The sequence below is a fragment of the Parasteatoda tepidariorum genome, chromosome 2, assembly GCF_982258835.1.
Source record: "Parasteatoda tepidariorum strain Cologne lab strain chromosome 2, Ptep-v5.0, whole genome shotgun sequence".
Classification (NCBI taxonomy): Eukaryota; Metazoa; Arthropoda; class Arachnida; order Araneae; family Theridiidae; genus Parasteatoda; species Parasteatoda tepidariorum.
Window position 1 is genome coordinate 89008430 of NC_141756.1, and position 18630 is coordinate 89027059.

The 18630-nt window shown below is 26.8% G+C and overlaps 1 protein-coding gene across 1 annotated transcript in view; it reads right to left on the reverse strand.

Annotated features, from left to right (window-relative positions):
• LOC107441150 (uncharacterized) overlaps positions 1–18630 on the reverse strand; it is a 53875-nt gene that overhangs the window by 22769 nt on the left and 12476 nt on the right. The window contains exon 2 of the mRNA XM_016054306.4: positions 13236–13488. Coding sequence (XP_015909792.1) covers positions 13236–13488 — 253 coding nt within the window. The remainder of the gene's footprint in view (positions 1–13235; positions 13489–18630) is intronic.

Here is an 18630-nt window from a genome sequence, read left to right on the forward strand (position 1 = left end):
TTTGTTCAAGATGTGTCACCTTTATTAATTGTTTTCGTTAAGACGAATTTCAAAAGCATTTATTATTTTCTTCGCATGTCGAATTTTTTAACAATATGTGCAGTACATTGCGACATACTGAAAGTAAAATATTGGGTGGAAATCTTGAATAATATAGTAATTTATTGTTGCATATATTGTAAATAATATTAATTTTGCCGCTGAGAAGGAAGCATGTTATACTGGTTTTATTAATTACATTTTCTAAATTAACGCAATTATGAACTGAAACTCCACCTATTAGAAGCATATTTTTGATACCCGTGTCTCCTTTTCATCATTGTTTGCATAAAATGTGCCACATTTAATGATTGTTTTTGTTTTAATAAAAATATCAAAAGCATGTATTATTTTTTTAGCATGCCGAATTTGTAATAATGTATGTTATTTATCATACATTGTGACTTAAAGTAAATTATTGGGCTGAAACCTAAAATAATTACATAAATTTTTTATCACATATTTAAGGAAAAGTATTAATTTTGCCACTAAGAATGAAGCATGTTAGACAAGTTTTGAAAATTAAAGCAAACTTAGAATTGAAACTTCACCTGTAAGAAAAATATTTTAGACATTTGTGTCTTCTTTCCATTAATGTTTGTTTAAGATGTGATGGATATCGAATTTATAAAATGTATGTAATTAGTGATTCAGCATTGCAACTTGCTCAAACTAAGTATTGAGTTTAAATAATGAATAGTTTAACCCTTTTTTTTCCTTATATAACTTGTAAAGAGGATAATTTCATCTATGGAAATGAAACACAATAGTTTAGTTTTTTTTACGAGCTTCGTAAATTAACATTGACACTAACATATTAATTAACACTGACATTAACACTAATTTAAATTAACATTTTAATGACCTCATCCATTAGAACAGTGCTCGTTAGTTTTTGAGATAAACTCGTTATAGCAGAAACCCGTTTGTTTTTGACGCGTGTACTTTCTTGTAATCAATATTTGCTTAGTATAAACTTATTATAATAATTGCTTTTTTAAAACAAGTTTTAAAAGAATTAGTATTATTATTACAGTTTAAGTAAGTCTTTATAACGAAACAAAATAGCGCGTATTATCAAAATCTCTTCCAACTCAATTATTTCGGTGAAATACTGAATAATTCATTATTTTTGGTTTTTTTATTTCATAAAAAAAAGAGTAATTTTAAATTTTTTTAGTATCTTCAAAGATTTTTTTCTTGTTTTTTTTCGTCCTAAGTACTAAAACAGCATTATTATTCTACTATTTACAAAATTGAATATAAATGTCTGAACCGTGAGAAAATGACGTATAAAATGTTAAACAAAATGCGTACTTTAAAGGATGGTGTGAATTGTATAAATTATAAAAATATTGAATTAAATTTAAGTTAATGACTTAGTCTGAATGAAAAGATTTTCCGTTATTTCATTCTTCTTGATTTCTTTATAATTCAAATTAATCGAGAATTTTTAAGTGTTTAATATGAATGTTTAAATTTAATTTAAGGTTTAGTGAAATTATCCAATGTAAAGAAAGGGGAACTACTGTTTTACAATGAGTTAAAAACTATATTTGCATGGTTCATAAAAATCATGTAGGAAAATAGCAATGCTTATGTATAATAATTTTTTTCTATTCATTTTATAACAAATATTTTTACAATGGTTTCTATAATAGTAATTAAAAAGTTAAAGTTGTATACTTATAAGTTTATCGAAGTCAATATACTATTTATACTATTACCGAGGATTTGGTAGCCAGTTTTAAAAACATTTTTATACGGATTTGCTTAGTTTGTTTTCAAAACTGTCAAACTTTATTTTTTAAATAAGAAACGACAGCTTCTCTTTCCTGTAATGGCAACACGGTTAGTTTAAAGACATTTACTGAAAGTCACTTTTCTGACTTTTCAAGCAAGTTTTAATTTTATATTTTCAATCGGAAACGAGCAGCTGAAAGTTATTAATGTATTTTTTTAGTTAAATATATGTTAGGAACGTTTAGTTATATGTTTATCAGTCTTATGTAATTAAACTCTTAACTCTGAGCAGCTGCTCAATTTCTATTCCTAAAACTTTTTCGTTTTGGCCCACGTGTGATGCAACAGATGAATTTTTTAATATTTTTTTTAAATGGCATCTACTTTAAGTGATTGGCGCTAGTACCAGTTTCCTTTCAATAATCGAAAAAAAGAGAAGTTTCAATCACTTAAAAAAAATTGAGTATTTCTTTTCAAAATAAAGTCCTCCCGTTAAGGTTTAAAAAAAAACTTTAGAGACCATTTCAAACAAATTGTCTTATGCGATTTTTATGTAAGTACGTGTTAAATTTCAGTTATATCAAAACGTTTTTTGTTAAAGAATTTCGGCTGTTTTTCATTCAATTTTTTTATTATTATCAATATTCTTTTATTTGCACGAGTCAAGAAAATCAAAATTGTAAGCATTTTTTCACAATCAAATGCAACTTGCACGTGATATATTTTTTAAAAAAAGAAGCATTTCAAATACTTGAAAGAATTTTAAAGTAACTTTTCGAAATAAATTCATCCCATTAAGTGTTAAGAACCCTAGAGAACATTTTAAACAACCCAACTTTCAATTGAAAATACGTGATGTTAAATTCCATTTATATAAAACGATTTTTCTTTAAAATGTCCACAATTTTTCATTTTGTCTTCAATTTTCTGTTTCAAGGAATGGAGTCAATTATTTAAAATGAAAGAAGCCGTGTAATATAACAGAAATACTTCTAAGTGATGATAAACAGAATAAACTTTATATGATTTTGACAAAAATTACAATTTTTTCAAATTCGAACTATTCCATTATCCAGTATAATTGACACCCAAATAAATGTTAAGCATGAAATGTAATTGACAATCTAAAGCTATAGGCACTGAACTAAAAATTAGAAACAATTTTTCCCAATCAAATACGACTCGCACTTAATATATTTCAATGATCGAAAACGAGGAATGTTTCAAACATTCGAAGGAATTTAATGTAGCTTTTCAAAATAAATTCATCCCATTAAGTGTTAAAGACCCTAGAGATCATTTTAAACAAATCGACTTTTACTTGAAAGTACGTGATGTTAAATTCCATTTATATGAAAACGATTTTTTTTGAATTTTCCCCCATTTTTCATTTCGATTTCATTTTATCGTCAATGTTCTCATATTTAAAGAAGTGAAGACAATTACTTAAAATGAAAGAGGCTGTGTAATATAACAGAAATTCTTCCGAAGTGATGATAAATGGAATGATCCTTTTATGATTTTGACATAAAATGACGATTTTCGAGTTCGAGTCATCCCATTATTCACAGTAATTGCCGCCCAAATGAGACAGAAGTTATGATCGATGAAGCTCGAATCGAAAAGAAAACTGTTTAGTAAAATGCTTATCATCTGTCCGCCCAGTATATGAACGATTTTCGAAGTCAAATTTCACCTTTAACACCCTTTTCATCGCTTGCGTTATTTTATTGTCCCTAAAAATACTTCCGCTTAGCTTGACAATCGTTTGCGAAACACGCGCAGGAGGTAAAGAAATTTCGACACTGATTTTTGTTTCTTTTTTTCTCATATATTTAAAAATATCATGGTTAATTAAACACTATCATCGTTCATTAAAAAATTATATTTTAAGTAAAATCTGCGGTTCAAAGTAAAAATCATTATTTCTTAATTACTGGAAAAAGTATATGTATTTATTTTCTTCATAACAAGCATAATGATACTCATTTACGAGTGCTCATATACAAAATTAGCATTCGTTTTATATGGATGGAATCTCAGAAAAATGGCTCAATGTTAAACAATAGTATCGGTACTTTGAAAAAGTGTGTTTGAAATTTTATGTCGTTAACATTAAGTTATTTAATTGAAGAATGACAAACTATGTCATATTACCGTAACAATAATACGGTTCCAAAAAGTTCTGGCAGTTTAAGATTATTAATTTAACATATAGCTAAAAAACAAGTTCTAATAATATTTCAATCATCAGTAATCGCTTATTAATTTTTTATTCTAACACTTTACAAAATTTCAATCAGTTTAAAACTATTCATTTACTGATATCAAGTTGAAAAACAAGTTTTATTAATATAGTAATAATAAGCTATGTTTTGTTACATGTTTCTCAAATCATTCTGTTTTAGATATTTTGCTAAAATTAGAATATTTTTTACTTGCTTTTCGTTTTAATTTAGTTACGCAGGCATTTTATTTCAAACTGACATTGAACGAAATATTGAAAACTGAGCTAAAGCAATTAATTAAAGAAAATTTCACTTTCATTGAATTTCAGTTCAAGCACTTTGCAATGTAAAAATTGCTTTCTTATGATCTGTTTTAGAAAAAAATATTTTTCCTTTTTTTAAAAAATAAAGTAAGGATAAAAAGAAGGAAAGTATTAAAACGTAATTCTTTTTTTAAAAGAAGTGAAGAGAGAAAAAATAAGGAAAATATTATGATAATAATAATTACGGAAATATTTTAAATAAAGTGAAAATAAGAAGAAAAAAAAGTATTAAAATGTAACTATTTTTTGTAAATAAAGTGAAGATAAAAAAGGAAAGCATTAAAACGCAAATATTTTAAATGAAATGAAGATAAAAAGAAAGGAAAAGTATTAAATTGTAAATATTTTTTTAAACCAATCAACATTTAAAAGCAAACTATATTTTGTTTTAAAAGCAACCGAAGTGAATACATTTAACAGGCTTACAAACTTATACTAAGAAGAACAAAATATAAAATGCTCAGTGTTTATGTATTCAGACATAATTTAAACGCCATATGTGGATGAACTAAAAATTATGCAACGCGTAAGACAGTGGCAGCCTAAGCCTAATTCTGTTAGAAAGGTGTGGTCTTTAATTCAATGACGTCACATAAATGATCGATTTTTTTCCGGCTGATCAGTCCAATCAACTCGAGAAGTGGTACTTTTTTTTAGAAGGCAGGTATTAATTTCAATCAGAACCGGTGTCAGGTATATAAAACAGTTGACTGCTTTCTATGGCCACTCTGCAACTTGTACTACTATTTAATCTGACTTCTCTATCAAGATTTACATATCACAAACGTTTCATTAAACGCCATTGTTTTACCTTAATATATTCCTAATTCATTATTTTTCGAGATAAAAAGGCTGATAAGCAGATTGCCTTCGTTTTTCTTCGAAACGAAACAAAAGAAGTTGTCAGATTAAATTTGGCGTAGCGTAGCCAGGGGAAAAGAAGTTCCAAACGCCAAGCAGCGATAAAAGCCTGAACCAAAAAGAAAGTAAAGTCTAGATGTTCCTTACGAAACCTGCTTTAATGTTTATCCTTTTATAAAACACGCAATTTATGCAGAAATATTACTCATTTCAATTCATCAAAAAATTGTATCTATTGATCTATTAGAGAGGTAGATGAAACAGATTGACTGATTGATTAAAAATTTGTTGATAAAACGCGTAGTTCATGTTGACAGAATGATTATTTACATATAATTAAATAAAAACCCATCCATTGATCTATTTGATATGTATTAAAATATACTGTCAAGCAGATACACCGAAAAATAGGTGGATTAAAAATAATTGACTGATTGATTAAAAATTTCTTGATAAAACGCTTAGTTCATGTTGACATGATGATTATTTATATATCATTAAGTAAAAAAGTACTCATTGATCTATTAGATATGTATTAAAATAGACTGATAAGCAGATACATAGAAAAATAGGTGGATTGAAAATAATTGACTGATTGATTAAAAATTTCTCGATAAAACGCGTAGTTCATGTTGACATGATGATTATTTATATATCATTAAGTAAAAAAGTACTCATTGATCTATTAGATATGTATTAAAATAGACTGATAAGCAAATACATAGAAAAATAGGTGGGTTAAAAATAATTGACTGATTGATTAAAAATTTCTTGATAAAACGCGTAGTTCATGTTGACATGATGATTATTTATATATCATTAAGTAAAAAAGTACTCATTGATTTATTAGATATGTATTAAAATAGACTGATAAGCAGATACACCGAAAAATAGGTGGATTGAAATTAATTGACTGGTTGATTAAAAATTTCTTGATAAAACGCGTAGTTTATGTTGACATGATGATTATTTATATTACATTAAATAAAAACGTACTCATTGATCTATTAGATATGCATTAAAGTAGACTGATAAGCAGATGCATAAAAAAATAAGTGTATTAAAAACTTGCTTATAAAACCGATAAATTGTACAGAAATATTAATTATTTCACTTCACTTCATCAAAGCATTAAAAATATATAAATTTATTTATCAAACAGATAGATAGACAAGCGGAGGTCGAAGAGAGAAATAGATAGGTACGTAGATGGATAGATATATAGAAAGATGCAAACATTCCTTGAAAATAAAATATCGATATTCCCAAAACAATAAATATTGAGATAAGAATATGTTTTTTTTTCTATAATTTCGTATGATACTTAAATCGGATATAAAAGTTTAAAGTTTGTATATATTTTCAACAAGTTTAATAACTGTTCTTCGTTATGCATTCTTTCGTAAAACAAAAAGTAATTACTCAATATATAGGAATTAATTAACCTACGAAATCGAGTGCAACATTGAAAACATATGCCGCCACAAAGAGAAAAGCTAAAATAATTCTAACATTTTTTTATTATTATTTGTTGCTATCAACATTGACTTCACATTTTTAGAAAGAGCAAAAAGTTTTTAAAAGTTCAACTCATCAAAATAAAGATTAGCTAAACTCCTAAGCTTACGCGGAGAAAAAAGTCCTGGTTAAGTTACCTTACTGCATGGTAATGACATTTCTGGTTTAAAAAAAATAACAACACATAATTCTGGTTAATAAAAACAAAATATATTGTATTTAAACCAATTATTTGGCAATTTTTCTGTTTATATCGTAGCGGTTTAGCATAAATTCTAGTTTTCAAAATTACAGGTTCTTATTACAAATTCTTATTCTCTTCTCTAAATTATTCTTATTTCAAAATTACAGGTTACAGTTATGCTTATAACCACACATTTAGTAAAAATACAAAACTGACAAGTAATCGAATTAATGGCATGCTCTAAGATATCATAATAAAATTACCAGATTATCGTGTTAGAGTCAATATCACATTTATTAGAATTTTTTAAACTTATAAAGATATGAACAATTATGTAAAAAAGATTGTTAAAATTTCCAAATCGCTTTAAGTTGTTGTTACTTTAAGGTAATTATTGATTATTTGTTAATTATTTCTAAAATTTACTCGTATCATAATTATTTTCCATTTGTGATTTCCTTTAATATTATGTATATTTGTAAAACCTTTCCTTGCATTTTAGATGTTAAGTTCTATTTACGATTAAGCTACGATTTATTTATTTAAACGATTTGTTTATTTAAACGATAAAAAAATATCTATAGATTTTACAAAAAAAAAAAAAAAAAACAAATACAGCACTATAACACGACACCGAAAATGATGTTACTCTTCACGACCAACTCAGAATTGCCAAAATTTACCATAATCAAGCAATTTTCCTCACTAATTCTGCACTTTAAGGCACAACTTTTTTTTATTTCAATTACTGCTGATTTTAAATTATTAATTTTTATAGAAACGTAATTCTAAAAACCGTAACTATAAAAATCTAAATACACAGTTTCGAATGTTTTTTTTTTTTTTTAATTCAGCGTCACCTCACTTTGATTTAGCCTATTTCTACCTGACATAAATAATGAATATAATGATTAAAGCTCAATAAAATTCAATTTTGATCAAACAAAACTGTAAGCTAACAAATGTCAGCGTCGTTATCTTTTAAATATGTAAAAAAAGAGTCTTCAGTTTAATTTATGACATAATAAATACATTAATGCCCAATTTTAAAACAATGAAAAAAATTTTGTTATTCAAGCGACCTTCCTATGTCGACAAATTACAATTTTGGACTATCAAAACCAGAATCTAAATGTAAGGATAATAACTTAAACGATTTTGGAGTTATAAAAAGACACAGACAAACAGACAGACACACAATCTCTTCCTTTTATTATTACACACTGAAAAAAATTCTGTCATCGGTAAAATTCATTTTACAGTTAAATGCTATAGCATAATTTTTATAGTAATATTTATTTAATTAGAGTGATTTATTGATTTTACTGTAATTATTACTGTAAAAATTACCTCTGAGTGCACCCTGAGTGCGAATTCTGTGTACCACAATTTGATTCAGAATTCTTCACAGTGTAGATGTAACGTATTCTAACGAGTATAATAGATAATTTTCAAACATTTTTGGAACATCGTAACAAAATTAAATATTTGTGAATGTTTACACGAAATAATAATCAAAAATAACAAAGAACTTGTTTCAAATCAAACAAACAAAATTTTAAAACATGATAAAGCAGATTTCATTCTTGAGATCTACTTCTATATTTTCAGCAAGACAAAAGCTGTTACTTATTATTTTTGTTTCCCTTTTGCGAATGCTCATGGGTTCTCCTTCTTCATTGCTATGCATTGCTTTGACATGTAATGCCGAACCATTTCGAAGCTGAAGCTATTAGAGACTGTGATGTTTGTCTCTACGCTATTTTAAATTGAAAAAGTCAGAAAAATGATGCATTTGAATGAATCTTTTGCAAGTTTTAGAAAATATTGCTTAGAGAGAATGTAAATAAGTAAAAATGATTCCAAAAACAATTTTTTTTCTATTGTAAACACTTTGACTCAATAATCTTACAAAATTAATTATTGTTATGCCCTAACAGCCGACAATAACGTATATTTAGCACGGAATTTTAAATGTTTTTAAATGTTATTCTTATAATAAACTTCTCAATTATCATAACAGGAATCAGACGAATTATATAAATCTGATATCCTGTATTTGTTTGTAACTGGATAAGTTTTGATTTTTATTTTTATTTCTATATTTAAATGAAGAACCCAATAGCGGGTTACCCAATCAATAAAAGTCCAGTAAAAACACAATGGAAAGAATACATTTGAAAGAATTTTTTTCAAGTTTTCGAAAATATTGTTTTGAAAGAATGGCTATAGGTAGAAGTGATTCCAAAAACAATTTTTCCTATAGTAAACATTTTGACTAAATAATTTTAATAAACTATCGTTATGCTCTCATAGCCGTCTATAATGTGCTTTTAACATGGAATTATATATGTTTTTCAAATGTTATTCTTAAAATAAACTTCACAATTATAATAACAGGAATCAAACTAGTTGTAAATCTGAAATCCATAAAAAAATTTATTTTTTGATATGTGAGAAACTGGATAAATTTTGATTTATATTTTGATTTCAATATTTAAATTAAAAACCCAACAATGTGTAACCCAACAGATAATAGTCCATTAAAAACCCAATGGATAAATTTGCTTCATCATTTATTATTAATAACAAAATAACCAAAATATATTTTTATTTTTTTAGAAAATCGAATACCTTAGCTAACCATTCCTTCCTAACAAGTTTCCTCAGATTTAAACAAGTTAAATATCGCAATCTGCACTTAAAGAAAAAAGCTCCCATGGCTGCTATTTCCAAGAATTTCTTAACAAAGAGCCACTTAAATTAAATGCTCCCTCAGCACAAGCGAAAGAAATAAAAACAAAACTTGATATTCCTCTATACAATGGAAAAGTATATATAGCAAAGTAAGAAAGAAAAAGAAACAGTATTACATTTAAAAGTACACTACTGGGAAATCCAACTGTTCTCCAGTCTAGTTAGAAACAAGGAAATACTATAAGCCTTGTTAAGAAAAGCAATTCATTTTTCATGTTTTAAAAATGAATGTAACGTTATCAAGTCCAAAATGCGACTGAACCTGTGTAGCTCTCCAACTGCAGCTTTCAATATTAAATCTTTTTGTTATGATATTGTGTTCTTAGGAGTTTTATTAAGAATATATTTCAGCTGTAAGAAAACTAATTTAAACTTTTGAAAAGATGAATTTTTCATTTTTGCATAATACAGCAATTTTCAAATTCTAAAACATTTTACAAAAAGTTGAAATTAGAACTAGAGAAACTGCAAAAATTATAGAAACTACTAATATTGTAGATAATGGATATAGATAATGAAATATGGATAGTGATTTAGCTTTGACATGTATATGAATACAATAAACAATTTTTCTTGAACTTGAATTAACAGATAAGTGGATAGAAATTCAAGTTATACATTAGAAAATTATTTAATACAGTTTAGAGGGACTTAATTAAAATATAAACATCCTTATTACGCAACTAAAGGCATAAATACAAAATTTAACGCATCACTGGCTGCGGTCAGTGTGCGGGTGGGTGACCACTTGGATCAGTCTGAGTAGGGACCGAGGGTGTGCGGTATTGGTCCTCGTTAAACTGTTCTACCGTAAAGTGCTCGACTTCGCGTGCAGGTCGTCGGGCTACCGAAGCGGGTGTGCCATCCCCTCTGCAGAGGATCAAAATTGTGATGGCATGTCTTCGGATCATTCTCAGGGATGTTTCCCAGACCGTCGCCAATAGCCCATTGTGCAGTTCTAGTGCGACGTAAATGAACAACAACAACAACAACAACAAAATTTAACGGCGAACTTTAGTTTTCTGTCGATGAAAAGAAAAATTCGAGACAAAAGGGGATCAATAATCACGCCAATTCGTAATCTGTTGTGAACAAAGACAGACGATATAAAAAAAAATAACATTGGAGTTTCCGAAAGCGAAAATATTTAACTCATGGTGTGGAGGCACGTGATCTTGGTGTAAACATTCTGCATTTTAGGTGTTTAAAGTTTTCATACATCCTTTATATTCAAGAGAACGATTCGAAGTTAATTAGAAAAGAATGTTTCTTCAAACAAGTATATTTGGATTGTTCAGCATCGAAAGAAATTGGAGAAATATTTCTAAGCAATTTCTATTGAAAAAAATTTTCTTTAAAATTTTTTGCAGTTTCACTGTAAAAAAAGTTTGGTACATAGTTGACACCATATTTTTCTTCTTTTTTTTGTGGTAAACTAAAAAAGAATTTATAATGCAGTCCCATTTTCTTGCTATTTTAATACTGCTACAATTTTAGTTATAGAGTGATTAATTTTTCATTTGTTTATTTACAGACAACACATGATTTCATGCTCTTTAAAGTAAATTTATGGCTTCACTGCAAAAACATTTTGTTTAAAAAAAAAAACACACACACACGCATTTTTAGTGATACATCCTTCTGTCATAAAATTATCATTGTTTCAATTTTATATAATTTTCCAACACTATAACTACTGCACTGTTTTTAATTTAATCCACCAAAAATATGGGTAACTAAACACCAAAATTTTTGACAGTGTAATTTATTCCTTGCTTTATGCTATTGTTTTTTAAGACATTTCTAATATTCATTGAAATTTAAATACAAATTTTTCATAGTTTCTTTTTAGTATAAAAAGTTTTATGAAGAAGTTACAACAATAGTTTGTAGAAAGAAAACCTCAGATATTTTTTCGATATCCACTTTAGTTTAAACCACATTTACTAGTAATTAACCCATTAAGAACTAAATTTCAGTTTTTCAAAAATATTTTTAATAATAATATTAAATTTGTGATTTCAGTTGAAAAATTAATTAAAAAGATTCAACTTTATTTTTTTTATTCGAAAGACATTGAAAATTTCATACACTTGACAGACTTATTGCCTATTTCCTGAAGATTTTAAGAACTGAGGATTGTGAACATTTTTTTAAAAAATAAATTCATAAAAATTTTAAATATTACGATGGTTTTAAAAAATATTCTTATAAGCCACACTTTTTCCGTGGGTTATATTTTCACACGTCGCAACTCTTGCATTTATTTATAGATGTTTGCTTCAAAATTTACCAAAATTTGCACAGCACAGCACATCACAATGCAGCACACCACAGCCCATTACAATTTCCACAGACATTACGGCCTTACCGGAATATTTTTCTCCGTTGTATATTATAATTATATCTTAACTCCTTTTAAGGAATAATTTTTTTCGAGTAAGAAATGATGCTTTAGAAACAAATAGATTTACATTTCAAGGGGTTCGTAATATTTTTGCATTAAGTGTTACAAAGCTGCATGCATTGCGTCAAAAAGAGCTGTTCATTTATTGATATTATACCAAGATATTTAATTTGTAAGTAATTGGTACGAAATTATTGGTAAATAATTATTGGTAAATTTTTATTGGTTATATTATTGGAAAATAATATTGGAAATCAGTATTGTAAATAATTTGTAAGTAATTCAAAATTATGTAATTTTATTATGATACCTCAGAGCATGGAGCAAGAACTATTCATTCGGTTTATATTAACTTTGGAGTTTTGTATTTTTTACTAAATGTGAGGTAATTAAAACTAAAATTTCTAAAACCAGAATTTTCAGTAAACCGTAACCATATGAACAGAAAAATTGCTGAACAAATGGTTAAAAAAACGTATATGTTAGTTTCCATGAAATGCCATTGCCATAAAGCAGGATAGGTAATTTTTCCAAAATTTTTTCTCTGTATTATTTTCATACTAATTATTATAGTACTATTGTATTGTATTTCATTCTATGTACTTTAACTCGAAAATACTTTTTCTCCTGTATGTTTCTTTACTTATATTCATTTCTTTTGTATTTTTTTAAAATTTGCAGCATGTTCATTTACTATTTTATAAATGTATTAAAAAATCGTAAATGTGGAAAAATTTCATAATTTTATCATGATACCTTATAATCTTATGAAATTTGCATTTTAATCTTGTATTTGTTACTAAATATGTGGTAATTATAACTAGAATTTTGAGAAGCAGAATTTCTGGTAAATAATTACCATATGAACGGAAAAGTTACTAAATAAATGTATTTAAATACGGTATATTTTGGTTTTCAGAACCAGAATTTTGTTGCGTTTTTTTTTTTTGCAGAAATGTCATTACAATATACTACGGTAATTTTACCAGAATTTTTTTCACCGTGTGGTTTGGGAGGATGTTTCGAGGCAAATAAATTTACATTTCTAGTGATTTTCAATATTTGGGGATTAAGTGTTACCAGAATGGTTACATTGTGTCAAAAATTGTAAATTATCATATAATGATCCAATAGCTAAGATATTAATTTTAAAGTATCGATTTTTGTTTACTGACCTCCATTTTGTCCTTCGGTTCTGAAACCATGTTTTAACTTGAGCGTCTGTCATTTTAAGAGTTTTAGCTAAGGAGGCACGTTCTGCTGAAGCTAAGTACTTCTGTTTATGGAATCGTTTTTCCAGCTCACAGATCTGCATCCTCGTGAAACTTGTTCTCGGTTTTTTCCTTTTTGGTGGCGTTCGATTCTGGTAAGGATGACCAATGCGTCTAGGAGGAACCGGAGGTAGGCCTGCTGCCAAAGGAAAAGGCACTGCAAAAGAAAACACATTCATTTAGTAAAATGATAATAAATTACTAAAATGATAATACTTTTTTTTCCAAAAATTTAAACCTGTTTTATAAAATTTACTTTTTAGTCTTTTATATGGTAGAACATAAATAAAATTTATAGTTTAATGATTTTTGCGTCTTTTACTATACTGTTGCCATCGAGTAACTAAAATTTGGATAAATGTACGGTTTTAAATTAAGTAAATGGTTTATGTCTTTTCCAGGATGTTTTTTTTTTCTTTCTGATTTTTGTATTAGTACTAAAAAAAATGTTCAACTTTAATATTATTGGAATCAAGTAAACAGAAAAAATTCTAGATCAAATAACAGTAATAAAAAAAACGCCATTTGGGGTGCCGGTTCATTTCACACTGAAAAATCAAGTTTTCCTGTAAAATTTTGCGGAACAAAAATTTGATCTATTGTAATTATTACAATAGTATATACTATGAAATCATCGCAATTAAATAAAAATTACTATCAAAATAACGGTATAAAATTTTACGGTAAAAATAGGTTTTACAGTAAAATGAATTTTACTGATGGTGTACCCAAGGTGCCAGTAATTTTTACCGTAATTTGATCCAGAATTTTTTCGGTGTATTTTTGTGAAGGAATCATTAGTATACTTTAAAAGCTGTAATGTCATACCTTTTCAAATTTGATATTAAACAGCCTAAAAAAATTGTGTGACTGAGCACTTTTCTTTTCAACTTAACCCCAAATAAAACTTTCATATACATTATACAGGGTGTATGAAAGCTCTAAGCACCTAATGTCTCCATGCGTTAGATATTTTCGAATCCGGAAACTCCAATGTTAGGGTGCTTTTTTCATCGTCTATAATTGCTTGCAATCGATAAAGTGTTCACATAATTTTTGATCTGTTGTTGTCTTCGATGCTACTTTTTATCTACAGGAACTGAAGTTCGATGTTGAAATATGTATACATGTTTTTAATTGTGTAATAAGAATATTTATATTTTAATTTAAAAATCTCTCTAAACTATATTAAATATTTTTGTACTGCATATTTCCATCTGCTTCTATTCTGTTAAGTTCTAATTTATCATAACATTCTCTCTGTGCTACGCATAAGCTTGATTTACAAACTAATTTTAGTTTAAGAATCAGTTTATTAAGCATCCTAAATTTATGATTCTTAATCTATATTGTTTCGTAAAGATAGCTTCATTTATATACGTATCTCATCTTGCTATAATTATGTATATTTCAGTTACGGAATACCAAAAAAAAGAGGCAGCTAGTTTGCAGCAAGTAGTCTAAAAGTACGTTCTCTGTATTTCTTTTTATACGCCAAGAGCTGTCCTAGGTTCTAAATCAATTTGGTGTAATGTTGTAGAGATCATCTTTGCTGTAAAGAGACACGAAAGTTTTCTACAGGATATCATCTTAAACTGTTAACCCCAAATTGTTTTTTAAATATATTTTAGAAAAAGAGTATTAATGCTTCGTACATATAAACACAGCCAAGAAGAGCCTAAACATATTTTTATTTGTTTTAATTTCACTATTAATCATAGAACATTCATAACTTGTAATTTGTAGCTCGTGATTAACTCGTGAACATTGATAATTTATGATTTTTAATGGTATTTTAGATACCTTCTTTTTGAATAACTAAGAAAATCTCTGTTAAATTTTTAATAATAAATTTTCAACATTTTATAAGATTATTAATTATTAACATTAATATAAGATTATTTTCAATTTTTAGATAAAGAAAGTTACAACAAAAAAGTTTCAGTTGGATCAAATCCTGAAATGTATATCAGTCAAAGCATTTGAAAAATGATGAAATGTTTAGAAATTTTATCAAGAAAAATGTATGCTTATTATAAAACAGTAACTTTTTTAAGAGTTTTATGTCACTGATAGTAATTCCAAACTTAAAGAATAATTATTTTAAGTTTAAGAAAATTAACTATTTATTTATATTCGTTTCCAAAAAAAAAAAGTCAAATGGCAGACTGAATTAAGAACTGTGAAGCACAAGAATGAAACGCAAGTAATCATTTCATTGGCTCAACCTGCTGAGTTTTTTTTCCCTTTCAATGTCTCCTCTTCAACCTGGTATTAGCTCAATAAGGCTTGGCAGGTTCAGCACCTGGTAGTCAACGACTCAGTCACGCATGCAAATGAATAAAGCACAGAACAAAATAGTATTAAAAGTAGAATGATAACATAACTTGTAGTAACATTACTGCTAATACAGATATTTAGGGTTGCGTTTAACATTAGTTAAAATATTAATTATGAAAATGTACATGCTGAGGAATTTGAAATTTGAGATTTACACTGGGTTGAAAAAGAGTAAGAAAAATGTTTGGTGGAAAACAGTGTAATGTAATGTAAAATGAGAAAGCTAATTTTATAAAGGAAGATAAATTCGATATCAAATACCTCTATTAAAAAGTTTTTTCGGAAATCAAATACCCCCAAGAAACTGAGCTGCAATCCCTTTCAGTTTCATAATAAATCACAGTTCTGAATAAATCAATAATCCATGCATTTAGAAAAAAAAAAGTATGGTCAAAGCTACAAGAATAGAGTAAGATTTACCCTGTTTCTGGCTCTATTAGAATATCATGATAATTTTTACAGAAGTGCTTTGTTTATAATTTTTGTAAAATTAACAATAAAATAATGTTTTAAAATTTGCATTTCAGCTTAGTAAATGTGGTAAAATTTGGGTAATTTTATCATGATACCTAGTTAGTATTAAAAACTACAAATTTCAAAAAGCAACCAATATCATATGAAATGTAACCGTTATTATATCAATGATCAAAATGTCGCATAGTTTGGTTTTATTACCAGAATAATAATAGTACAACTATTATAAAGTAAAGTGCAAAATTTTGACAAGTACGAAAAAGTGCAGGTACAAAAAGAACTGAAAACAAAAATAACTGAAAATTTCACATAAAAAAAAAGGAAATAGATTGATATGAGGGCTTTTATACTCCAAATGCAATTTTTTCTATCATAATTACAACTTAAAATAGCAATTGAAAATAGGATTTAGCATCTTAGCATAAATGGAATTGTTTTTTAAATCGACATAATTTAGAATCACAAGTTGAACTAGGAAATCACAAGCTGATAGCAATGGAAAATAATAATTATAATACTAGCTAGTTTTTGGAAATAATCAACAATTTTCGATATTTTCATAAAACCATAGATAAGAGGAAAAAATAAAGAGTTTAAAGCATATCAGTGCAACATTATTTTCTTTTAATTACAGTAAACTAACAACAATATACAGTGATTTGGAAATTTTGAGAATATTCTGACACAATCGTTTATATTTCAACAATTTAAAAAAATTCGAATAATTCTTAAAATCATAACACATAATCGACACAAAATATATTAATAGTTTGAAGAAAATGTTATTTAATTAAATGTTACCAAGGAAGTCACACCCACGTACATTTATTTTTAATTTAAATTCTTTAACATTTCCAAAATAAAACTATTTACATGTATATTTATGATGATATCTGTATAATTTTACATCACATTCAATCCAACTTTTATCTATATTTTATCAAATGTTAATTTTTTTAAAAAAAAAATCTCTTGTACACACTTTCTTACTTTAGCAATTTTTTCTTTGTGATTAATATTCACGCTTTAGAACTTATAAATTTAATTTCAGTCTTACACATTCAGTCCATTTTTGAAAATGTACAACAAGAATATTTGTCGACTGTTATTCTAAATTTAAAAAAGTTATATAAAACACACGGAAATAGTTTTTAATTAAGTATTCAAATGATGGCAAAACAACTTTGCTTAAACCATTGAAACTTTATAAAGTAAAATAATCCGTTAATTTACTCTTCTTAACTTGATTTACAAAGGTCGTATATTTGTATAAAAGGTTAAGAGTAATAAATAGTACTATAAATTTGGAACAGTGAGTACTTTAAAACAGTTTGTGTAAAACACATGTTGAAAAAAATAAATATTATGGGTTAACGCTGCATTTTAGAATTGTACTATAAGAAATGTGAGCGAAAATGGGCTAAGTTGTATAAGTTCCTTTCCTTTTTTTTTTCTTTTTTTTACATTATTAAATGAAATAAAATGCCCAAATTCTTACACTATTTCTTTTTACTATCTACAAAATGTACAAAATACCCTCTTCGATTCTTAAAGTAAAACACACTTAAAGTGTTCAAAAAAGATATCAAATGCCTTAAACAGGCTCGTTTCACGAAAATAAAAAAAGAATAATAAAATTTTTTCATCTCTTATTTTGAGTGTCGTCTCTATTACTGGAATTCAGTGTAATAACATACAAACGACCATGTTTACATGTCAAATATCCTAATCAAATAGACTTTTAACATGTATGTTTTGTCGCGTAGCGATAAACAGGTACCATTACACCGTAACGATATTTGCCTGAAAATAGTGATTTAATTTAATACTTCGTTCTTTGGGATAAGATTGGAATAAGATCTCGAAAAATTTGCTTTTTATTGAAGCATTAGTTGCTATGGTAAACAATAAGCTCTATTTTTTACTATCAATATCGTATCGAAGAATTTAGTATGTGTTGACTACTGTGCCAAAAAGAAACTTTTGAAATTTAGCAAAATTAAAATTATTCTCAGCATTAAAACAATATTTTGATGCAAAAGTTCTTAAAAATAAAAATAAAAGTTATTAAAATGTTCTTAAAAAATTAAACCTAATGCAAAGTTTTACCTAATAAAAAGTAAACAACTTTAAGAACATAAAAAATTAGACTGTTAAAGTTGTTTGTTCACCAAAACAAAACAAATATTATTGACGCTTGTATACGACTGCACTAACTCTTATGGTACTATTGCAAGAAGTATTATAGAAAAAAAATATTTTAGCTCCTTAGACGGTTTGTTACTTTTACGTGATGAAATTTATAGACAAATGGATTAATTTTTATTAAATCCGATTTTTAACCATTAAAGTTTAAATAATTACAAAAATTTATTGAATATGATATTAAACTCTAGCAATAGATTGTTTTCGTAATAAACTGTGGAACTTGTCTTTCAAACTTCTTCGTTTATTTAGTTAAATTCAGAAAGATATGTAGTATTAG